Raw genomic sequence first — 23,370 nt, forward strand, 5'->3', positions numbered from 1 at the left:
AGGGACGACAGCTCCCTCCCACGCAGGGTAAACTCTGGGGTATTTATGGGGGAAAGCAGGGGTGGTACCAAAGGGTTGGAAAGGCATATCAAAGCACTATGGGTGCCTTTCCTTGACCTGAGAGAGAACTGCCTCGTGTAGGTTCTCTCTCCCAAGGGGAGGGGCTTTGAGATGAGCTTATCATATTCCATTCAAGGCTGCCTCCGCAGGTCCCAGGCTGAAGATGCTCTGGGAATGGGAAAACACTAAAACCTTCATGGGCCTGATTTTACCCCTCTCTCCCCAACCAGAAAAAAAAAAAAAAAAAAAGACCATGAGACCCTCTTGAACCATTGCTATATTTCACACAGACAAAACAGAGCTACAGTGATGGTGTGACTTGAGGATCTGGGACCCCTGCCCTGTGGGACAGGATCTGTGCAGCTCCACGTGCTGAGCAGCCATGCCACTGTTCAGGCAGGGACACAGTGGGTTTGCAGGGGAAGCAGAGGTTCTTCACAAAAGGAGCCTGGTGTCTGGTGCTGTTGATGTTTTAGCCCTTGGGGAGGTCCCTGTGGTGCTGTCTTGTGCCTTTGGCCTTAGCATGGTTGGCTCAGCCTGCCAGAATTAAATAAAATGTGCTCATGAGCAGAGCTGGAACTCAGTTGTCTCTATTCAGCTTCATCTTCAGAGCCAACTGCCAGCCAGGGGTGGAGTTTGCACGTCAGGAGAGAGCAACTGCTTCGAAAGGGAAGTGTGAGCTCTCTGGGGGATCAGGGACACCACAGATGACATTGAAGGGGCTCTGGTGCTGGCAGCAAGTGAAGGGAGCAAGCTGAGAACAGGGTGTAAAGAAGTCCAAATAATTGGGAAGAGAGGAACATGAAGACTTTTAGGGAACTGTAAGTAAGCAAATACCTCAGGGAGAGAAAGAGGAATTGCACAGAGGGAAGGGAGAGAGGGAAGGCAGCAAAACAGCAAAGGGTCAGGAGGAAGGGAATCCTGGTGCTGGTGTGTTGGTCACTGTGGCCAGTGAAGGGGTATGGCAGCAGCTCTGTGCACCTACCATAAATCTCAACATCGTCATAGATGTCAGTGTCCCTGCAAGGACAAAGATGGGTGCTGTAGGCAGTGTGGTCTCCCATGTCCCACCAACTCCCAACCCCGAGGCAAGGGCCAGCTCCTGCTGCTATATCTGTCTCATCTCCTCCTGACCTGTCTGTGGACTCTGGGGTCCAGCTGCAGCCCTGTTTCCCCCTCCCAGTGCTCTGCTCTCCCTGCCTGGCTGGGACCATCTGGCCCCTCTCAGGTTGCTGGCCTCGCTCCAGGCTGCCAGGAGCTGCAGACCTGGCCATGCAGAGGAGCTGCACCCTCATCCTGTGCCAGCAGAACCTCTGAGCAGTGTTTGGGCAGGTCCCACACGAGAGACCACAGCTTGGGGAGTGCTTCCAGTGCCCCTGTGACAGAATCTCTGCTGACACCAGAAATGGCAGATTCCACCCCAGAGGGACCAGCTGGTGTTAGGCTTGTGGTCACAGCCTGAGCTGGGTAGTTTTGAGTTGTCAGCCAGGACTAGTTTAGTACTGGCCACTCACTGTTGCAGCTCATGGAGTGGAGATGAAGGGGCTCAAAAGGGTACTCACAGAGGCAGCATCACGGCCTGGGGCACATAGCCATCTGAAACAGAGTGAAGAAAAACAGGTCAGGTTGTGCTGGGAACCAGGGCATAAGCGGGAATCACCCCAGCACCCACCCCTGCCCAGGGTTTAGCAACAGCTCATGTTCCCTGAAAGAGCTGGGACAAGGAGGAATCCAGCTCTGGGCAGTCAAGCTGGACCCTGTGGAGGATCTTGGTCTGGGCAGTGTCAGGCTGAATGGAGCCTGCCAGGCTGAATGGAGCCTGATACCGTCCTCTCTGCCTGAGGGATCTGCACCCTGTTCCACCCGAGCATCCCTCAGCGCAGACACAGCTTTGTGGAGTTTAAGCCCGGTGTGCCAGGCTGGTGGCCTGGAGGCTTTGAGGACTGCAAATGCTTTTAGCAGAGGGAAAGGACGAGCCAAACTCGCAGCAAAAATGCTGCTGCTGAGTGGAAGGAAGAGCAGAACATTTGTGCAGAGAAAAGTGGGAACCTTCTCAGGGTAGCAGAGTACCTGTCAGATCTAACAGGTGGGGGAGATCTGTCAGGAGATCTGTCAGGTGGTGTTTGCATGAAGAAGCTTCCTCCTAAAACCGCGCTGTGGGCGAACCCCATCCCCCTCCAGACTTACACCTCCTCTGGCTGTTCCGGCAGAGGATTTGCTCCTCATTTGTAAACTGAATGACATCAAGGATTTCTCCCCTTCTCAGTGGCAGGTTCTTCGCTCCGCCCCTCTTCTCTGTTATTGCAGGATCGACCATCATCCGAGTCAGGACATTGATGCTGCCTTCGAACTGAAACACAAACAGCAGTGCCCATGAGGAGTTAAATCAGGTGGGTCTGACCCTCCTTGAAAAAAAGCAGATTCCTCTCTGGCCAAAAGGTCTGTGGGACTGGACTGATCTGGGGGAATGGGGCTGGTGTGACCTGGGGAACAAGGCAGGGTGTGATCTGGATATCACTGGTCCCTGTGGAGAAGAGCTCCTTCCTGCCATTGCATTGCACCCTTCCCTGGAGGGTGATCACTCACTGCTGCTCACCTTGAATTTCTTCTGAAACTCCTTGTCTATCTTCTCTTCCTTCTTGCATGACTTGAGTGTCATGGTCTTCATCTTCTGGGAGACCTGGGGTTCTCTGCAGTCATTGAAAGCCATGGGAAGGTTCAGATGAGCTCACGCTCTGCTCCCTCCCATCCCCTTCTCCTTGAAAGCTGCTCCCCATCACATTTCCCTGCATCAGCTCTGGGGCTGTTGGGGGCTCTCAGAGCCAGGTGTACAGCCTGCAGCTTGTATTCTCCACCACAGACCCTTCCTCTTGCTAGCCCAGCAGAGAGCTTTGTCTGAGCAGCAAGGAGCCCTGGCCATTTTGGGACCCTTAGAAAGAGTAAAAAAGCCCCGTTACCTGTGTGTAGTTGGCAGCAAGGTAACCCTGTTAGAGGCTCGGCCAGCATTTGCACCTGTAAAACCAAACCCCGGGAGACATGCTGCCATGAGGCTGCTGTGAGGTGTAAACACCTGCCAACACAGGCTGCAAACAGCAGCAGGAGCTTTCTCCTCCTGGGGGCAAATCCTGAGTTTGCCCCCAGCTGTGGGGGGATCAGGGTTTCCTGTGCCCATTTACAAGAGGAACCCATTGCCCTCCTGTGTGGGGAGCAGCAGGCTTAGCACAGGCCCTGCTGCTGCCCATGGCTCATTGGGGCCTCACAGCTCTTGGAGCTGCAGGTCTCACCCCAAACTGCACCCAAGCCCACCCTGTACTCACCTCCTCTGGGGGAGGGATGCACTGGCAGCTGGGACACAGAAGGCAGCAGAAGGCCTGGGCTTCTCCTGGCCAGCCCAACAGGCTCAACGTCATCATATATCTCATCTTCATCCCTGCAGCGAGGCAGAGCACGGTCAGGGAGTGCCGCTGCAATGACGGCGCCGGGGGCTGAGGGCAGAATCAGGGCTGCCAGGAGGAGGGTGGGAACAAGCTCCTGGGCTGGCCATGGACTGGCCCTGGCTCTGGGGCAGAGCTGGACCGCGGCTCCGTGCCCTGTGCCAGCAGCTCCTCACACAGCTGGGTGTGGACAGGCAGCGGGGTGCAATGGCCACAGTGAGGTAACACAGCCTCAGGGGATGGCCATGCTTCACATTGGGAGAGCTGCTTGCACACCCTGGGCTCCAGCAGCAGGCAGGAAAACCCAAATATTCTCTTGCTGTCATGTCTCGTGCCCCTCCCAGTGGCTTGGCACAGCCTGCAAGCCACCTGGAATAGCAGTGCTGCCTCAGTCCTTACCCTGTGCCACTCGGAGCATCCCGCAGTGGGAACCGTGCGGGCACTGATGCAGCGCAGCCTGGTTGCAGGTGACCTGTGACAAACAGCAGAACAGGAGGGAGCAAGGAGGGATTATTTCGTATTTTCTCCTCAGCTCTATCAGCCACCCTGAGGTCAGAGCTACTCCAGGCTGGAATTAGTGCAGGGGGACGTGGGGAGATAAAACTGACTATGCATCTTGATAGAGGAAGGAGTTTTTACTCCATAGCCCATCTAGGGATTTTCTTCCAGCACACTGCTGCACAGCTCATCAGGTTCTTCACTGAGGACCCTGAATATGTATTTTTCCATTTGCATATTTCTAATGTTACTTTCTTCCTGGACAAATGATGGAAGCAGAGAGGAAGAGGCCCAAACAGGTATAATGAATGTGGAAAACCGCTAAATTTCAGGTATGTATCAGAGTCAGGGCAAACCCTGGATATCTCCATGTTCTCAGGAGCATCATCAGCCAGAATGGTGCCTCTTTTATGATTTGTGAGCATGACCACACCCCTGCTAACATGCTATTAGTTGTATCACAAGCCTTGTCTCCAGCCTGGTCAACCAGACCAACCAAAAATGGGCACGAAGACCGGAGCACAACATCAAATCTCTGCTGGTTTATGGTACCAAGTAATACACAATCAGATACTTGGCCCTCATAATCATAAGACTGCCCTAAAAATTAACAAAAATTATCAAATCAAGGCAAGGTGTAATTCTAGATGTTGCAGCTTGCCTCAGGACCCATGAGACAAATAGGTACTTGTAGGCAGCCATGTGAGAATCCCCCAGTACAACAGCGTGGCCAACCTTTCAATTATAACATATACCAGCTCAATTTTGCGGTTCTCTTAAGGAAAGGAGGGAACTCTACTCTCATGGTTAGAGAATTTGAGCAAGAAATGGTATTCAAAACAGCTTTCATCACCTGGAGTGTGGATTAGTAGAACAGCAGCTGTGAGGAACCACTGCAGCAGCCTGGAAGGCCACTGTGGAGCGTGGCAGGGCAATGTCTGACTGGCACCTCCCCTACTGCTCATGCCCATCACCCCCAGGCCTGCCCCTGGGCACCTCTGGGAAGAGTCTGGCCCCATTTTCTCCCCGTTAGGTAGCTGCGGGCAGTGAGATCTCCCCTTCCTCCCTCTCCTCTCAGCTGAACAAGCCTGAGTCTCAGCCTTTCTTTCTCCATGTGCTCCAGTCCCCAGCCATCTTGGGCTCACTCCAGTGGCTCACTCCAGTTTGGCAATATCTCTTGCGTTACTTACTCCAGCCTTGCTTCCTACAAACACTCCAGAGATGGAAACTCGTGCCCAGCCAGGGGCACTCTCTCATCCTCATGCTATTGCCTATAAAAGCCCCTTTGGTAGCACAAGCCCCCACCTCTTCATCATCCCTCCCAGTATTTCCATCTCCCATGAGCCACAGGCTCTAACTGGGGAGATTTTCCTCCCTGAATGAGCAGCACCCTTCCCTGAGGGACTTTCATGTGTCTGGCCATACCCAGCTGAGCGCTCCTTGGTGGTGCCATGGCAGGACAGATGGATGACCCAGGATGTGCAGCTGCTCTGAACTTTGCCAAATCCACATCAGGAGGGCGCCGGGGCTTGCCTGGTTTCACTCCCAGTTCCCTGATGTGAGGCAAAGGCTTCCTCCGGGGCAGAGCCGGGTGCTCTGTCCTTTGGGGGCTTCCCACAAGCAGCGGGGCTACAACAGCTGCGCCTTTGGCAGGAACTGCTGGAGCTCTCTTGTCTTTGGCAGGTGGCCGTGTCTGCTGGGCTGGCTTCCTGTGGGGAGGATCAGAACCTGCTTCCACCTTCTTGTTCAACACATCTCCTCCTGGCTTTGCAGGCACTGGCTGGAAGTTGGCATCTTGAGACATCCCTTTCTTCCGGCACACCATTCGTGCTGGGGTCTCACAGGAAGAATGAGGTGAACGCTGTCCCAAACTCTGACCTGTACTGTGAGATGGAGAGGCCCTGCTCCAGGGGGACTGCTGAGGAGGATCACCCTTGGAGGCCATGGCAGGGGTCTGTCCTGGCTCTGGTCCATGAGAGGCTGCACGGCGGCTCTCTGGCCAGCCCACCACTTTGGGAGGTTCTTTCGTGTTCTGTTGGAACTTTGCCCGAAGGTGCCTCACCACGGTGTCTCTCCCCTCCAGATGTGTCTGCAACCATTAAGAAAAATAGTTCCAGTTAAAACACCATGGAGGAAAATGAGTCAAAAATCTCCCAGGGAATGTGGTATTCCTTCAACATGGTCTCACACTCTCTTCTCCACAAAACAAAAGGTTCTCCCTAACCTTTGCTCAGAAAGGTCCTGAAACATATCTGAGAAAACAATGTGGAGCTGCACCAAACTGGGACCAGGTTACCCCACCACAAGGGCATTCAGGAGACCTTCCATGGAGTGTTTTTGTCTGATCCACCCTCTGTCTACTAGCAGGGACCATCAAATCAGAGGGATTGGGTAGTAGTAGCAAAGCTCCTGAGGGCAGAATCTGAGATCCAAAGATTTTCCAGAGCTCAGATGGGAGCAACCTGCCTTGCCCTGGTCCTGTTTTCCATGATGAGTTGGTGGGGGTGACCACACAGGGCCATTGGATCCCTCCCTGGAGAAAAGGCTGGGATGGCACTGCTGAGACTCATCCCACCAAAGCCTGAGCGCAGAAAAAACAAGACCAAGAGGCAGACGACTGTCCTACTTTTCTGACATGTGTCTTTCCTGTGTGGTTCATGCTGCACATACAAACCAGGACGTATCTGCTCCAGCACAGAACTAGCTGCCTTTAGCTTCTTCAGTGACCAAAATTCAACTTTTTCTAGAGTCTCCAGAGAAAAGCTGCCTGGAGGAGGCTGTGAATGAATCTTGGAGGAAGACTGCCAGGTTGGAGGTATGACACAAAGCTACTGGATGGGGCTATATTTTTCCTAAGCTTCTCAGATGGACCTTGTAAAAGGAGAGGGATCACCTTACCCTCTCCATCTTTCTCCCATGCCCTTGTCCCTGGATCACAGTGTCCCTTTGCACCAGAGCTGGCTGCTTCAATGGAGCTGTACGTGTCAATTTTGGAGTTCTCCTTCTGGGATTTCAGTTTTGGTTTGTGATTGCATAATTTTTATTTTCACAAGGGAAGGGGTGATATGGAGAAAAGTTGATGCAATGTTTTTAGACATAACCCATCAAATGTATATATACAGACTTACAAAAGTGCAAGTTTCCCAGGCAAACACCCCAGTTTTCCTGGTAAACCCTCAAATGCAGCACTTGGCATAGCAGTGCTGAATCAGCATGAATGTGCCGTTCCCTGTATACCAGCAGTGGGGCTTTCACTCAAATTAGTGCAAAAAGCAACATTTTCCAGATCCCCAAACATACCATTGGGATTTTTGGCACCTGAATGATCTGGTGGTCTGTAACGATCAGTGTGGGGCCTGTTCCATGAGCTGGGACTTGCCCAGAGCCCTTGGATGTACAGCACTGCCTTCACTGTGGTAAGTTCCAGGTTTTCCAATCCATTTTGTGCTGGTATGTGTTCTCGTGGACTCGGTGGGAGTGTGGCCTCCTCCTTTCACAGATGTTTATAAGCCTAAGTTCACCAAGCAAACCTTCCTCTGAGCCCAGAAAGTGGTCAGAGACCTCTGAAGCTCCTTCCAGCTCAGATGTACAGGAGGACTTTGTACAGGAGCGAGGGTCTTGGCCAGATCCCACCCCTCACAAGGACATCTCTAAAACCCATCCAACCAGGACACACAGCTCCCAGTGTCCCATCCCCACGTCCACTACAACCCAGGTCGGCTCTTACTCACCATCTTCCATCAGTGGATGCTTGCCTCCTTGCTAAAGACCACCCAAAGCATTCTGGACAAGGCTCTCTGAGGCCCCCTCCCTTGGAACCAGAAGCTCTTTCCTAACCGCTGGTGAGGTGCTGTGTGCAATACCAGGAAGTTGCTTTTGCCTGATGGTGAGACCGCACAAAGAGGAGGAGAAAGAGGAGGAGGAGCAGCTCTTGGTACACCACTAGTTTGGCTCTGCTGCTGTTTGACACTTGCAGCCCACCAAGTCCTGCTGCCCATAAGAGTCATATCCGGAGGAGAGCCTCAGTTTTGGGAACTGACTGCGGGATACGAGGGGATGGGCCCAGGACGGTTGGCAATGTCCTTGTCTGATGGTAGCCCAGGATTCTTCTGTAGGTCAGGTCTCAAAGCTGCACATGACTTGCAGAGCGGGGAGATGCAGAGGGTACACAGCTGAGCTCTGTGGGAGCACAGAAAAGCTGGGTGAGGGCTATGGCTTCCTGGAGTATCCAAAACTGCAGGACATGAGCTCTGCTGAAGAGCCTAATTTCCCTGGGAAGCAAGGGGAAGCTCTGCACAGCGGGGTGCTGTGTCAGGCCATCGAAGTGTCTAAATTGTCCTGGTGTCACTGTTTACTGCCTCTGAGGCAGGAATGAACTGACAGGTCGAGTCACACCCTGGCAGGGGTGCTGCTTGGTGCAGGTGTCCCTGCTCCAGGGTTGGTACGCCCCTGCAGCCCTTAGAGAAGGTGTCCCACCAGCAGTGCCCGAGGTGGCTCCCGCCTGCAGATGGTTTAAGGATAAGACAGAGTTTGAGGACATGGGGTAGGCTGGGGTGGGCACCTGTTGGCCAAGGGAGGTGGTCCTGGGGGTCTTGTGGAGGATGGTGGGTGCCCAAGGGGTGCACCGGAGAGCTTGATTCCACCCGCTGGAGAAGGGATGGAGAGGGGGCGCCGGGAGGTCCCACCCTGGACCCGCGGGGAGCTGACCCTGGAGCACAGGATGGGCAGACAGCAGTGACACCTCCCACTGCACTGCTGCACCGCTCCTGCCGCTGCAGCGGAGAGGGCACGTCCCTGTCTGTGGGGAGAGGGAGGCCCGAGAGGCGCGTTGGGGCACGGCGGGTGGCAGAGAGGCACTGAGGGGCAGCTTTGGGGAGGACAGGGATGGGCGTGTGGGGGCTGTACTAGAGGACGTGGTGACGGGGAGGATGAAGGGCCGTGTGTGGGGATGGGATGAAGGGGAAAATGAGGGGCTGCTTTTGCCGATGTGGCGAGAGGGAGGACGAGGAGCCGCGTTCGGCGACCGCGGGAGCTGGAGGAGGAGGGGCCGCTCTGGGCCCGGCCCCGCGGCCCCGCGCAGGCGCGGCGCTCGGGCGGGATGGCGGCGGCGGCCGTGCCGGGGCCCGGGCCTGTGGAGGCGGCGGCGCCCGGGGACGAGGCGGCGGGCGCGGGGCCGCTGGGCTCGGGTCCGGCCCGCCTGGCCCGGCTGCCGCTGGCGCGGGTGAAGGCGCTGGTGAAGGCGGACCCGGACGTCACCCTGGCCAGCCAGGAGGCCGTGTTCGTGCTGGCGCGGGCCACGGTGAGCGGCGGCCCCTGCAGGTCCTGCAAGCCGGAACGCTGCGGGGTGCTGCTCGGTCTTCCCCAGCACGTTTTTCCTTCTCTCCCGGGCGGCGGGTCACTGACTCACGGGGGGGTAGCGACCGGCCCGAGCTGGGGAAGGGTCTGGAGCTCCAGGAGCAGCTGAGGGAGCTGGGAAAGGGGCTCAGCCTGGAGGAAAGGAGGCTCGGGGGGACCTGTCTCTGCACAACTCCTGACAGGAGGGGGCCAGGTGGAACGGGTTCGATCGCTTCTCCCAAGCAAGAAAGCACAGGACGAGAGGAAACGGCCTCGGGGGATGTTTAAGATATTGGTGAAATTCCTTCATGGAGGGAGTTGTCAAGCTCTGGCACAGGCTGCTCAGGGCAGTCACCGTCCCTGGAACTGTTAAAAAAAAAAATGTGGCACCTGGGGACATGGGGTGGTGGTGACCATGGAGGTAATGCTGGGTTGATGGTTGGACACAATGATCTTAGACGTATTTCTCCAACTGAAGGATTTCATTATTCATCTCCTGAGCACAGGACACCTTTTCCCCTTCAGAAGGTGCCCTGGGAGCCCCTGGTGTGGAGCAGGTCTCCAGAGAATGTGGCTTTTGAGGAACCCACATTCCTAGCTTTCTCCTTCATTGCTTGTCCTGTGCATCTCTGTGCAGCCATTTCCTCTGCTCTTTTCAGACCTGTTTACTGGGAACAGGTAATGTTAGGATGAAGATTCTGATTTAATCCTGAAGCCTTGTAGGACCTTTCTTTTTCCTCAGGATACTCTCTGTCTCATCTCCTATGTGAACCTGTCCTGTTCTGCTTTGCAGGAGCTGTTTGTTGAAACCATAGCCAAAGATGCTTACGTGTATGCCCAGCAAGGAAAAAGGAAAACCCTGCAAAGAAAAGACCTGGGTATGGGAGCATGTTCTGTGTTGGCCTTAGCAAAGGGGTCCTGCAATGGGGGATTTTTCCACCTGTCTGGAGGTGCTGAAGTAATTATGGATTTGTTCTTTCTTCCTCTGAAGATGGGAGAGAAAAACTTCTACCAAAGACTACACTAATAATTTCACGCACTGTCTCCAAAATAAGTAAATCTCTTTGAAATTGGTCACTGTGCTGTGATGTAATTTCAAATGCTGCAGTTTGAAGCAGATGAAAAGTGGAGTTGGTTTATCTATTTTAATCGGTCTCAATTTGCTTTTCAGATAATGCCATTGAAGCTATTGATGAATTTGCTTTTTTGGAAGGTGAGTTCCTACTTGATTTCAGTATTTTGTGTAATTGCCTACTTAGGAGAGAAAGAACTGAATCATTTGCAAAGCCCTCTGCTTCCACATCCTGAATAATTCCTAATGTAGATTGCAGTGCCCCTCTGAGCACTGGAATGGCTCAGCTGGACCCTGAGGCATGTGCAGTAGTTTTTTTGGTGAGATTTGGTTTTACCTGTGTATGATTTGCTTAAACTTTAAAGTTACTGCACTTTCTTTTGCCAGCTTGTAAACAAGATTTATTTGTTCACAGAACCACACTTCTGATTCCTGAGACTATAATGTGTTTTTCATTTTCAGGTACTTTGGACTGACCTGGACAGAGACAGAGCTCTCTGGAGAAAGAGACTGCAGAGGTGGTGTGAGATGAAAAACAGGATGCTCAGAGTTCAAAAATAATTCCTAGAATTGAGATGTTGAAGTTGAGACATGGCAACCGTGATATTTTTGTATAAAGTTGAAGTTGTTGTAAGTTCTTTATTTAAAATGCACATTTTTTCATAACTATTTTGTATGTCCCTTCCCATGTGGCTGTAGTGCAGCTCTCTGCTCTGGTCAGGTTACTCAGCAGTTACTCCCAGGAGCAGTCCCAGTCTCTTTGGGTACTCAGCAGCACCACAGAGCTGTGAACAGAGAGTGGCTTGGCTCAGGTGCCCAGGCACAAGGAATTTTTTAAACCTGTGGGTTTTGTTATATATGTTTGTCTCTTAACACAATTAAATTGTTGTTGTTGTTGCTGAGCAGCTGTGTTGATTTCTGCTCTGGGCTGGGGTTCCTGTAACGTGATGGTAAATGGTGTGGTTTTGATAGGATGCCTTCTCTGGCATTTTGGTTTTGCCCATTGTTTTCACAAGGCATCCATTCCAGAGAAACCCAGCTGTCCTCCAGGAACTGGGGATGAGCTCCAGGGGAACTCGGCTTGTTCCAAGGGCTGTGCAGCTTCTGTAAGTGTCTGAGATTGTTACACTTGTAGTAATTGTAGGAAAAAACCCAACTGTACCAAACCTCATTTTGAATGCCAGAGAAGTGTCCATACTGCTATCACTGTTCTCTTGCGTGTTCTCACTCCTGAATCTGGCAGAAACATTTTCGCTGGGAACTGGATCTGTTCCCTGCACTGTGTCCCTGGATGAGTTAGTGTGGAGTTCCTGAGTTCTGTGCTGAGGGGCCGTGTGCTCAGGAGTGCTGTGCTCAGGAATGCTGTGCTCGGGAGTGCTGTGCTCAGGAGTGCTGTACTCAGGAGTGCTGTGCTCAGGAGTGCTGTGCTCAGGAGTGCTGTGCTCGGGAATGCTGTGCTCGGGAGTGCTGTACTCAGGAGTGCTGTGCTCAGAAGTGCTGTGCTCAGGAATGCTGTGCTCAGGAGTGCTGTGCTCAGAAGTGCTGTGCTCAGGAATGCTGTGCTCAGGAGTGCTGTGCTCGGGAGTGCTGTACTCAGGAGTGCTGTGCTCGGGAGTGCTGTACTCAGGAGTGCTGTGCTCAGGAGTGCTGTGCTCGGGAGTGCTGTACTCAGGAGTGCTGTGCTCAGGAGTGCTGTCCTCAGGAGTGCTGTACTCGGGAGTGCTGTGCTCAGGAGTGCTGTACTCAGGAGTGCTGTGCTCGGGAGTGCTGTGCTCAAGAGTGCTGTACTCAGGAGTGCTGTGCTCGGGAGTGCTGTACTCAGGAGTGCTGTGCTCGGGAGTGCTGTGCTCGGGAGTGCTGTGCTCGGGAGTGCTGTACTCAGGAGTGCTGTGCTCGGGAGTGCTGTGCTCGGGAGTGCTGTGCTCAAGAGTGCTGTACTCAGGAATGCTGTGCTCGGGAGTGCTGTACTCAGGAGTGCTGTGCTCGGGAGTGCTGTGCTCGGGAGTGCTGTGCTCGGGAGTGCTGTACTCAGGAGTGCTGTGCTCGGGAATGCTGTGCTCAGGAGTGCTGTGCTCGGGAGTGCTGTGCTCGGGAGTGCTGTACTCAGGAGTGCTGTGCTCAGGAGTGCTGTGCTCAGGAGTGCTGTGCTCGGGAGTGCTGTGCCCAGGAGTGCTGTGCTCAGGAGTGCTGTGCTCAGGAGTGGTGTACTCAGGAGTGCTGTGCTCGGGAGTGCTGTACTCAGGAGTGCTGTGCTCAGGAATGCTGTGCTCAGGAGTGCTGTGCTCGGGAGTGCTGTACTCAGGAGTGCTGTGCTCGGGAGTGCTGTGCTCAGGAGTGCTGTGCTCGGGAGTGCTGTGCTCGGGAGTGCTGTGCTCGGGAGTGCTGTACTCAGGAATGCTGTGCTCAGGAATGCTGTGCTCAGGAGTGCTGTGCTCGGGAATGCTGCGCTCAGGAGTGCTGTACTCAGGAGTGCTGTGCTCGGGAGTGCTGTGCTCGGGAGTGCTGTGCTCGGGAGTGCTGTGCTCGGGAGTGCTGTGCTCAGGAGTGCTGTGCTCAGGAGCGCTGTGCTCAGGAGCGCTGTGCTCAGGAGTGCTGTGCTCAGGAGCGCTGTGCTCGGGAGCGCTGTGCTCGGGAGCGCTGTGCTCAGGAGCGCTGTCCTCAGGAGTGCTGTGCTCAGGAGTGCTGCTGCCATCGGCCATGTCTGAGCACCCCGACAGCACAAGGGCACCAGTGCTGCCTCTGGTGCTTCCAGAACTCTATTGTATAGAGCTTCCCTACTTTAACTACTGCTTTCCTATGTGAAGATAACAGCAGAACCGTGTGGCTGTGGGGGACACGCTGCCGGCACTGCTGTGACACGTCCTGCTGTGTTGCCAGCGTTCTTCAAGTGCCAGCTCTGACTCTGTTTGGTGTGGGGAGGGACAGGACTGGTTATCCCCAGATAAAACCACTGAGTGGGATGGAGGAGGATGAAGGATGCATGTTCTTTCAAATGAGGGTATTTGAGAGTGGCTCCGAGTCACCACAAACTTAAATTAGTTTGGAAGCAGTGGTAAGAACAAAGACCCTCAAGGGAGCTTCCCCAGTCTGTCAGCAAATCCAGTGGCTCTCAAGAAACACTTCGAAGTTTGCTGGGTCCGTGATCCAAGCCTGATCGTGCTGGGAGCACAATCCTGGTCATGTGGGAGAGATACTCATTTCCCAGGCTGCTGTGTTTGTTCAGATCACAGTCAAGGGACGTTTGCTGAGCCATGCAAACCCGTTTGGCTCGGAGCTGTTCACCTTCTCACTGCCAGGGAGAGCAGGTGTAAGTGTCAGAGGTGCTTTTCCTGTGCTTCCCAGGGTGCAGCATGCAGAGCCCACGAGCTGTGATCTTCCTCACAGGGGTCTTGCAGGCTCCCATCTTTGCCAGTAAAGCACTTTAAAGCTCTGCTCGCATTTGATGCTGCTGTGGTTGGTGTGTGCTTTCCACAGTGAACAGCACGGAGGAGTGTCCACTTGGCAAGCAGTGTGGGGTTTGTGTCAGGGGAAGCTGCTGTGCATGAATCTGGGGCGGCTTAGTGCCCATGGACTCCTTTGTGGTGGGGAGGGGACTCCTTTTACTCAGCTCTGCAGTAAGGTGGAAGTAGAAGAGAGCAGAAAAAGAGTGAAATAACAGTGCCAGAGTGTTTTCCTGGAGTAACTAAACAGGGTGTTCAGCCCACCTGGCCACGGTCAGGTGTGTCATGTCCATCTATAAAAAAATCTCTTCTGTGTGTTGGAGATATTTAATTCAGGATAGAGAACAGCTGGAGCTGTGCTGGGCACTCGGTGACCGAGCAGAAAAGGTGGGGAATTGTAACTGGGGTAATGCTGGGCTCGGTAGTTTGTGACCACAGGTGCAGGAGCCGTTGGCAGAGTGGAGGAGCAAGGGAATGTGTTTGCAGAGAGGGGCTGCTGCAGGAGGCAGAGCCATTTCCTCCACATTAGGCATGGTGAGTTCATAGAATCATGGAGTTCTTTGGATTGGAAGGGACCTTAAAGCTCATCCTGTTCCACCTCCTGTCAGAGGCAGGGACACTTTCCATTAGACCAGGTCACTCTAAGCCCTGTCCAACCTGACCTTGAACACTTCCAGGGATGGGACAGCCACAGCTCCTCTGAGTTCCCCTTCACCCTCCCGAAACCAAGGTTCTGACATGTCCACACTCACATCCTGCCCATCCCTTGATTGTTTTTTTAATGTTGAACTTTTCCAAGTGGCTTTTCCCTAAAGGGATTAAGGACAGAAATGTGCTGGGGACCTGTTGCCCAGATAATCCAACACTTAAACATCTTTTGTAGCACAGGAACTGATGAGTAGTCTGACCCCTGGGTCTGTTCCTTTGCACAGAGGAGCTCAGTTTCCTGGACCTGAGCTGCACCATGGTTGAATCTGTGTTTGAATTCCCTGTTTATTGCTGCCTAAGTTCAGGACGACTGCAGACTTTTGCTTCCCAGGATTGATGTTGTAAGTGCTATCAGCAGTACAATAAGCTGCCCTGTAAAAGTAGAGAAAGCAGAGGCAGTAGAAAGTAGCTCTATTTGTTCATGAAAAAAAAGTCTATGGCCTTCAGGAGCAGCCTGTGGGCCCAGTTCCGCTTTGCATTGGCTGTAAGGATACAACAGCTTCTCACTCTGAGGTTTTTTAGGTTTTTCAGTGCATGAGAGTAGCACTTGTACAGATTTAACCTTTAGGGTTTGCCAAATACCAGCTTCTTGTGAACGGTAGGAATGATAAAATTATCATATCCAAATTAAGAGCTGTTACAAGCAGTGATAGCTTGTCAGCTCCAGAGGCATCAACTTTAGAAGAATAAATAATGATGAAAATATAATCACAGAAACACAGAATATGCTGAGTTGGAAGGCACCCACAAAGATCATCAAGTCCAACTCCCTGCCCTCCACAGAGCCATCTCCAAGAGTCACATCATGTGCCCCAGAGAATTGTCCAAATGCTTCTTGAGCTCTGTCAGGTTTGGTGCTGTGACCATTCCCTGGGGAGCTTGTTGCAGTCTCTGTCCACTGTCTGGGGGAAGGACATTTTTCTAATACCCAGCCTCAACCTCCCCATCATGACTTCAGCCCATTCCCTCTGGTCATGTCGTTGTCACCACAGAGGAGATGTCAGTATCTGCCCCTTCTCCTCCTTTCCTTGGAAGGTATAACTGGAATGAGGTCTCTCTTCAGTCTCCTGCATGCTGAACAGACCAAATGCCCTCAAGCTGCTCCTCAAATGGCTTCCCCTCAAGCCCTTCACTATCTGTTGCTCCCCTTTGGACACTCTCCAACAGCTTTGGATCCTTCTGACCTTGGGGTGCCCAAAGTGCCCCCAGCACTGGAGGTGAGGCTGCCCCAGTGCAGAGCAGGACAATCCCTCCCTGGGCCTGGTGCCCCCAGGACACGGTGGCCCTTTGGGCTGCCAGGACTCAGCAGTGGCTCAGATCCAACTTGCCATGGAGCAGGAGCCCCAGGTCCCTTCCCACAGCGCTGCTCTGCAGCCTCTCATTCCCAGCCTGTCCCTGCATCCAGGGCTGCCCCATCCAAGGGCAGGGTGTGGCACTTGCCCTTGTTGAGCTTTGTATGGTTGGTGATGCTCTAGTCCTCTCATTTACTGAGGTCTCTCTGCAGCACCTCCCTGCCTTTGAGGGAGTCAGCAACTCCTCCCAGTTTTGTATTCTCTGTGAACATGCTCAGTGTCCCTTCCAGTCCTGCATCCAGGACATTTATGAAGATGTTGAAGAGCACAGGACAGAGCATGGAGCCCTGCAGAATTGCACTGGTGACTAGTGCCAGCCTGATGTCACCCCAGTCACTGTCACCCTTTGTGCCTGACCTGTGAGCTCGTTGCTTACCCATCCCAGAATATGTTTATCCAGCTATAGGATGGACCATAACTTGTGCATAAGGATCCTGGGAGAGACAGTATCGAAACCTTTACTGAAATTCAAAAATATTACATCAGCTGGCTTTCCTGGGTCAACCAGGAGGGTCATCTTGTCATAAAAGGTATGACAAGCAGGACTTTCCTCTCAGGAAGCTGTGCTGGCTGTGGCCAGTGACTGTGTTCTCTTCCAGGTGTTTTTCAACACCTTCCAGAATAATCTTCTCCATAACTTTATTACTGAAATGACACTGACAGGCCTGTAGTTTTTGGGATTCTCCTTGTTCATGAAAATCAGGACAACATTCACCAGCTTTCAGTCAGCTGCAACCTCTTTGGGCTCCCAAGAATGCTCAAAAATCATTGAGAATATATATATAAAAAATATTTGCCTAAAAAATAAAAATCACAGCTTGTATGGGAGCAGGGCTGGGAGAACAGGGGTTAACAGTGTCTTCAGTTGCCGCAGTGTCCTTTGCCAAGTGCCAGCTGTCTGCGCCCTGCTGTGGGTGAGGAGCATCCACAGGGGTCACCACTGGAATGGCTGATAAGCTGGGAATTGCTGCCTGGCTTCCTGCTCACTCCTTCCCTGAGCACAGGGACCCTCAGGCAGCCAGCAGCAGCTGTACCCCAAGTGTGAGTTCTAAATGTCCCTTCCTGTTTCCTGGTCCCCTGCAGCCCGCACTGGGTACACTGAAAATCCATTTTTAAGTCAAATGCAAAATTTACATTTTTGCTGCACACACTGGGTCTGTGACTTCAGCAGGTCAAAGCAAATGGATTACAGTGGTGGCTGATGCTGTGGGCACTATTTGTGCAAATTTTCTTCCCTGTTATCTGATGAAATAAGGATTTACATCAATAAATCTTGGCATATAGACACTGCTATTGGGGAAAGCCAGCTCGTTCTAAAAGGATTTCCAGAAGAAACAGCCTTTAGCCAATGAACACTGATAATTTGTAAACTCAAAATACAGCAGAGCAAACCAATCCAAACCTGTATGCCGTGGTCCTGCACCTGCCCTGCTCCCACACCTGATCCCACTTTCGCATCCTGAGACGCGGAGCTGATGTGCCAATGCAGGAGGAGTGGAGAGCTGGGAAATTGGGGTTTGGCCAGGGGAGACAGGTTTGTTTCCAGCTTGAGCAGCTTCACTGGGCTCCAGGAGAGACAGAGAGACTCTGCCCTGGACCTGCTGGGCTGAGTCTTGCTCAGTATGTGCAAGATCTGCAGTTCAGCCGTGGCTGAGCATCCCCTTTTCCCTTTGCTACTCAGGGCACTCACCTGTTTGCACCCCATTCCTCATGTGCACGCTTAAGGAAAAGCCTGTGATTTCCTAGTAAAATTTTAATGATTTTTTAGTCTGTGTGCACTGACCAGTCTAATATCAAGTGTTTTATTCCTGGTCTGTAAACGCTAGTTTGATGTGAGAGCACTGCTACTGCCAGACTCCCTTAGGAATTTCCACCTCAGACTGAAGGAATCTGTCTCCCAGGCAGACTTCCCAGGGGTGGGCCATGTCTTTTTTGCAATGTTTGTGTGGTACTCAGCCCTGGTTTGGGCCTCGGTAACACACAATACACGAGTGGTAACCCTTGGTGGATCCGGTGTTTCGCAGACGTCTCTGGCGGTCCTGTCAGCGTGGACGTTGCGGAGTGCTGCTCCAGCGGAGCAGGAGCCTCCACCTCAGCATCCCAGGGCTCTCCAGATAGTCCTCCATGCTTGATTTCCTAAGGAGCAGGAAGGTGAGTCCTTGGGGCAGTGGGAGGGTCAGTGCTGGTGACTGGAGCTGTGGTTTTACATATGTTTTAAAAGACTTTCTTTTGGCTTCTGAGAAAACCCGTCACCGAGTCTCTCATCCTCCCCTGGCCCGAGCAGTGGCCTGTGCAGGCAAGGCAGATGGAAACTCCAGCAGGGCTGGATACCTTGGGGCAGAGAAAAGGCCAGAGCTCAGCCGGGGAAGAGGCTGTGGCAGTGTCCCCCCAGCTGCCCTGGCAGCATCTGAGCGCAGTTTTGGCTGCTCACAGCCCAGCAGCTCTTTCAGCCACCTCTGCTGTACCTGAGAGCTGCTCTCCTGTGTGCAGAGAGGTTGGAGGCCTGTTTCGGCCTCTTTGAGCAGGACTGACAGGATGTCTGTCACTCCCACATGATGTGCCACGTGTCACTCTTAGGAGGGACATTTAAATTTGTCATTTAGGAAGGAGCCTGTGCATTTGGGGACATGACTGTGGTGCTCTTCTCATTCCAGGAGACCTGACATTTCCTGAAGTCCCATCTCCCCTGGAGGAGGGTGGAGACTGTGTGTGTGCTGCACGTGTGTGTGTCCTGTGAGGGGTCACCTGTAGCTAAGACAAATCTTACCATCTGTCCTATTGTTATCATCACCGTGGCACTGCTGGTGCAGCGTCCTCCAGGCAGGCAGGGCAAGAGTGAGAGAGGAGTAAAACCTGAGCCAGTTCCAGAGCAGGGGAGGTTTGTGTCAGGAGCTGATGCTGGAGGCTGTTCCCTGTACTGTGTTTTTGTGTGTCCCCTGGCCCTGTCCTGTACCTCTGCAGGTGAGAGCCCCGTGCTCCTGCCCCAGGGGTCCTGCTGTGAGCCGGCCCAGCTCACCTGGAGCAGCTCCTGCTCCTCAAAGGCTTTAGGGAGGTGGAAGTGGTTGAGGGCTGTTACTGCAGCACTTGTCCCGAGGGATGTCTTTGGCTCCCAGCCCTGAAAATCTTTCCAGGCTCTCCCTGAGAGGTCACAATGAGGGAAAAGCTCTGACCCAACCTGCAGTGCAGGTATGAACAAGGGAGAGCTCCTCACCCTCCCTCTGGGAACATGTGAACGAGCCCTCTTGTGTGACCAGCACCAATATCCAAGCTCAGGGCACCCAGTCTGCTGAGCAGAGCCTCTGCCTTTGGGAGTATTGGAATTGTGTTTTGAGGTTGAGTTTCCTGTTGCTGGACCTTTTCCACACAGGTCTGCAAGCACAGTGACAGTTCTCTGCTGTGTGCATGGCTGAGGATGGTGATACAAACACCTCATGTGCAGGGAAACGTCCTCTAGCCAGAGAGCATGGAATCAGAGTAACCCAGGCTGGGAGGGACCTCAGGGGTCCAACCCTGCTCTGCTCCAACCCTCCCAGTTAAAGCAAGGAAACCAACCTGATGATAAAAGCTCTGCTGGAAGCAGAGCCCTGGAAAATGCCATCTCCTTTCTGACAGTCTAAAATGATCTTTTAGTACCAGTGAACTACACTGATGGTTCAAAAATCATTCGGAAATGGAAACTCCAAACTAAATCATTCCAGACAGGTCAAAACCTCCCACTGGGACTAAGCTGAACTCCTTCATTGTGAACTGGTGAGCTGTCTTGTGAGTTCACTCATAAAATAACCCAAGACACGTCAGTGGGGATGAACTGATTTTATCAGAATTGAAAGTGGTGTTGAAATGATTTACCACAACTGTTTGACAAATTCCATTGTCCTGAATTTGCTGATGTAATTTTTTTGGCATTTCTAAAACCCAGCCGGCTCAAACCTCCCGGCAGCTGCTGTGGCAGGGCTGTGGCACCGCCGCTAGAGAGGGACAGAGACCGCGGGAGCGCTGAAGTGAGTGCGGAGAGCAGCGCAGGGACCGAGGAATTCATTCCACGATCCCGTGAACTGGAGGGGCCGGGAGTGGGCGGCGGAGCCCCCCGAGGGCTCTGCCTGAGGCCGGTGCCCTCCTGGGGCTGTGCCAGGAGCCCCACAGCCCTGCATCGCTGGTTGTCCAGCTGCAAGTGGAAAAGGCAATTAGGCAGCGTGAAGTGCTTTCTTCCAGAGCTGGGAGAATCAGCATTTACTTCCCAGACGTGTTAGTGGAAGGTGCTGGACGATTTCTGTTGCCCCGGGGAGGGGAATTCATGGAGGGAGGAGGGAGAATCTCAGTCATGGTAATGGCCCAGGGCTGGCAAATGTGGACTGGCCTCTGCCCTAGGGCAGGTCTCAGCACTTTCCTTCTGCATCTCCCCGCATAGAGTCGGGCTGATACTTTCAGTGTCATGGTAAAAACTTGGAAACATGAGAGGAACCAATGGGGCCGGGGACGGGAGGGGGCTGGGGCTGCAGAGGGATGTTAAAGTCTCACCCAGAAATACTGACTGCCAGAAATCCGTTGTCATTTTGTATCCCGCTCTTAAGGCATCCCAGAAATACTTGCTTTCAGAAATCACTTTTCCTTCCCCTGGAAACAGCTCCATCCTAGAACAAAGAAGTCTCCTCCAGCTGAAGTAGTTGGGAGGGGGCAGGAAACTCTCAAAACCTGTTCAAAGCCAGACGCCAAACAGAAACCCCAAAGGATCCGCACCCAAGGGCTGAGGCAGGGCAGGACCAGCTCCAAACCCGCTTGGCCATCAGCTCACGCAATGGAGATTTTTAACCCTAATCTACTTGGTGAGGGGAGAGAAGCCAGGAAATTTAGCACAGAAACAATGTAATTTCTTTCAGCGCAGAACATCAGCTCAGACTGAGCCGCGCAGGACAGTCTGTGCCTCTGCCCTTCCAAGCAGATGGAGTTGAAGCTAGAGGACCTCTCTGGCTCTCTCCAGTTGCTGAGCCCCTGCCTGTGCCAGCAGCACCTGCCAAAGTGGCATGTCCTGGTGTGGTGGTGACACCGCAGCAGGGATGTGGCTGCTGGTGTGCCACCCCCCTGCTCTTTGCAACCAAACCAGGAATGTCAAATCCAGGCAGAACTGCTTTGTGCCCTGGGAAATTTTCATTGAGTTAAAGCTGGAATAGGGAAAGAAAAGGCAAAGCAGGATTTTGTTCTGCACCCCCAGAGCTGGGGCCATTGTCCACCTCCCCCTTTCACCTCTGTGGTACCAGCCTTCCTTCATCCTACACCCCAAAACTGGGGCATCCCTTTCCTTCCCCTTCCCCTTCCCCTTCCCCTTCCCCTTCCCCTTCCCCTTCCCCTTCCCCTTCCCCTTCCCCTTCCCCTTCCCCTTCCCCTTCCCCTTCCCCTTCCCCTCCCTTCCCTTCTTTCCCCCACCCACGGTGGCAGATGCCACACCTGGTGCTCCTGTGGGGAGCCCAGCCCCCTTTGGAGGGGCCTGGGGAATGAATCTCAAGGACACCCCAGAATACTGGCTCTAGCAATCAGGGCACAGCCCCCAGCAAATCCAGAGGGAAATGTTGAATGAGTAAATGCTAAATCACATTCCCTCATCCCTAGTGTGAGAGTGTGGCTCTAGGATAAGTGCTGCCATCAATATTTTGTGTTCAAATACAGTTTTTCTCAGAGATAACATGGAGTGGCTTGTGCTCGCTCCCCAGAGCTGGGGCTTTCGCAGGGTCAGGGACAGCAGTCACAACTTACACCCACAATAATCTCCCTTTCCTCATGGTCTGAAACTGGGATGGAGGAATAAAACCTACCACTAAGGCCCTGAGTTGGTGAAGGAATGAGCCCCAAACTCCCAGCTGGGACCCTGACACAGAGAACAGCCTTTTCCAGTGGGTGCTGGATGCCAAAACCTGGATGCTCTGTGCTGCTGCTGCAGGAACCTCGGGTGCAGCTCCAGATTAATTTTCCTTCTTGTTTCCTTGCAGATGGACTTTTCTGTGTGCCCCCAAAGTTCAGCACTGCTCTGGTCAAAAACCCACATGGTGAGGAGGTGGTTCAGATACTGGAGAACTGCAAAATTAAGGAAAAATGCTATCATGTCTCCCAGGTAGAATATTATTATGAAATTGTCCAGAGCTCTGCAGGACGCAGGGAGAAACAGCTCAAGGTAGGTTTCCAGGGATTTGGCTCCTCTCTGGTGGGCTCAGCTGGGCCCTCATGTGGGGTTTGAGCTGCTGGGTGGATGCTCTAACATCAGCAGCTTCACAGTAGCATCAAACTAGACTGGTAAAAAGCTCACATTTGTATTCTCGTGCTATAAAATGTATTTTGTTGCCACTGATTTGTGCATAAATCAGGGCCATAAAGGAACAAATGGCTTTTTCTTTGGAGTCAGGGTTTCTTTCAAAACATAATTAAGGAACACTGATATTTATTTTTAAAAATATTTAGTTGCTAGGTATGGTTTCAGTTCAACAGAGACCCGACTGTCTAGTTGAGTATACCTTTGTGCACAGGGGCCTCTGACTCAAAAAACACTGCTATGCCCCCAAAATACTTCTTAAAGCTGTGCCTTGCTGCTGCCTTTCTTTGGGGATAGCTGCCTCCTCCTGAGGCTGGAGGGAGGGTGGAGGGTCTTGGGCTGTCCCTGCTGAGGTGCTGCAGGGGATTTTTGTGCTTTTGTTTTGCAAATCTTTGCCGGAAATCGATGTGGGAAGGTGCTTGGGCAGCTGCTCCTCGGGGGATCCCTGCTTCCTTAGGTAAGCACAGCTGCCAGGCTCCATCCGCTCTCCCTCCCGCGCATCCGCATCCCGGGCCAGGTGGGAGCTGCCCCTGCTCCTCTCACCCAGCGCATCTGCGGCTCCCGGGGTGGGGGGACACGGAGCAGGGTTTGGGCAGCACCCCCAGCTCACCCACCCTGCTGTGCTGTGCTGTGCCGGGGGGAGAGCCAGACCTGCCGAGATGGGGCTGAATTGGGTAGGTGGTTACAGAGCCTGTGGTGTCCCAGGACAGCAGACACAGATCCTGACAGCGGCTTCTGCAGCCTGGAATGTGCCACTCCTGTCCCTCACCTGCCGGCAAAGCTGTGGGGCAGGAAGAGTAGGGGGTTGCTGGGGCAGGGTGGGTCCAGCCAGTTGTTTCAGTCTGAAGGGGCAGATGTGTTGATTGTAGACATAAAAATATGGGTCCCCAGCACAAGAAGGACATGGGCAAGTTGGAGCAAGTCCAGAGAAGGCCACAGAGATGCTCCAAGGGCTGGAGCCCCTCTGCTCTGGGGCCAGGCTGGGAGAGCTGGGGGTGCTCAGCTGGAGAGGAGAAGGCTCCAGGGAGAGCTGCGAGCCCCTGGCAGGGCCTGAAGGGGCTCCAGGAGAGCTGGAGAGGGACTGGGGACAAGGGCTGGAGGGACAAGACACAGGGAATGGCTCCCAGTGCCAGAGGGCAGGGCTGGATGGGAGATTGGGCAGGAATTGTTGGCT

At 53.2% G+C, this 23,370-nt stretch overlaps 2 protein-coding genes across 3 annotated transcripts; one reads left to right on the forward strand and one right to left on the reverse strand.

Moving 5' to 3' along the window:
• Positions 1–326: 326 nt before the first annotated feature.
• PRAM1 (PML-RARA regulated adaptor molecule 1) lies at positions 327–8,723 on the reverse strand. The gene is made up of 11 exons (XM_040086648.1): positions 8,554–8,723; positions 7,724–8,171; positions 5,418–6,081; positions 3,894–3,966; positions 3,378–3,490; positions 3,018–3,072; positions 2,657–2,750; positions 2,248–2,410; positions 1,623–1,656; positions 1,046–1,080; positions 327–597 (listed from the first exon to the last, which is right to left on the reverse strand). Exons 2-11 carry the CDS (start codon positions 7,724–7,726, stop codon positions 593–595), a joined length of 1,239 nt encoding a protein of 412 aa, XP_039942582.1. The 5' UTR covers positions 7,727–8,171; positions 8,554–8,723; the 3' UTR covers positions 327–592.
• Positions 8,724–9,039: 316 nt separating this feature from the next.
• POLE4 (DNA polymerase epsilon 4, accessory subunit) lies at positions 9,040–11,300 on the forward strand. Of its 2 annotated transcripts, none has more exons than XM_040086650.1 (4): positions 9,040–9,291; positions 10,120–10,204; positions 10,498–10,539; positions 10,861–11,300. In XM_040086650.1, exons 1-4 carry the CDS (start codon positions 9,091–9,093, stop codon positions 10,872–10,874), a joined length of 342 nt encoding a protein of 113 aa, XP_039942584.1. In that variant the 5' UTR covers positions 9,040–9,090; the 3' UTR covers positions 10,875–11,300. The 2 variants fall into 2 exon arrangements, with proteins under 2 accessions (XP_039942584.1, XP_039942583.2); XM_040086649.2 differs by lacking the exon at positions 9,040–9,291 and adding an exon at positions 9,747–10,004.
• Positions 11,301–23,370: the final 12,070 nt, after the last annotated feature.

This window comes from Hirundo rustica, chromosome 26 (genome assembly GCF_015227805.2).
Source record: "Hirundo rustica isolate bHirRus1 chromosome 26, bHirRus1.pri.v3, whole genome shotgun sequence".
Lineage (NCBI taxonomy): Eukaryota > Metazoa > Chordata > Aves > Passeriformes > Hirundinidae > Hirundo > Hirundo rustica.

What these genes read in the sequence shown, in the direction of transcription:
- PRAM1 (XM_040086648.1), bottom strand. An exon ending in ACCAAGGAGCGCTCAGCTGG is followed by an intron (nt 3,967 to 5,417) that starts GTATGGCCAGAC and finishes TGTTTGTCACAG; the next exon opens with GTCACCTGCAACCAGGCTGC. An exon ending in CAGGCCGTGATGCTGCCTCT is followed by an intron (nt 1,081 to 1,622) that starts GTGAGTACCCTT and finishes TTGTCCTTGCAG; the next exon opens with GGACACTGACATCTATGACG.
- POLE4 (XM_040086649.2), top strand. Translation starts at nt 9,762, where the DNA reads ATGGTTGGACACAATGATCTTAGACGTATTTCTCCAACTGAAGGATTT. An exon ending in GACCTGTTTACTGGGAACAG is followed by an intron (nt 10,005 to 10,119) that starts GTAATGTTAGGA and finishes TCTGCTTTGCAG; the next exon opens with GAGCTGTTTGTTGAAACCAT. An exon ending in CCTGCAAAGAAAAGACCTGG is followed by an intron (nt 10,205 to 10,497) that starts GTATGGGAGCAT and finishes TTTGCTTTTCAG; the next exon opens with ATAATGCCATTGAAGCTATT.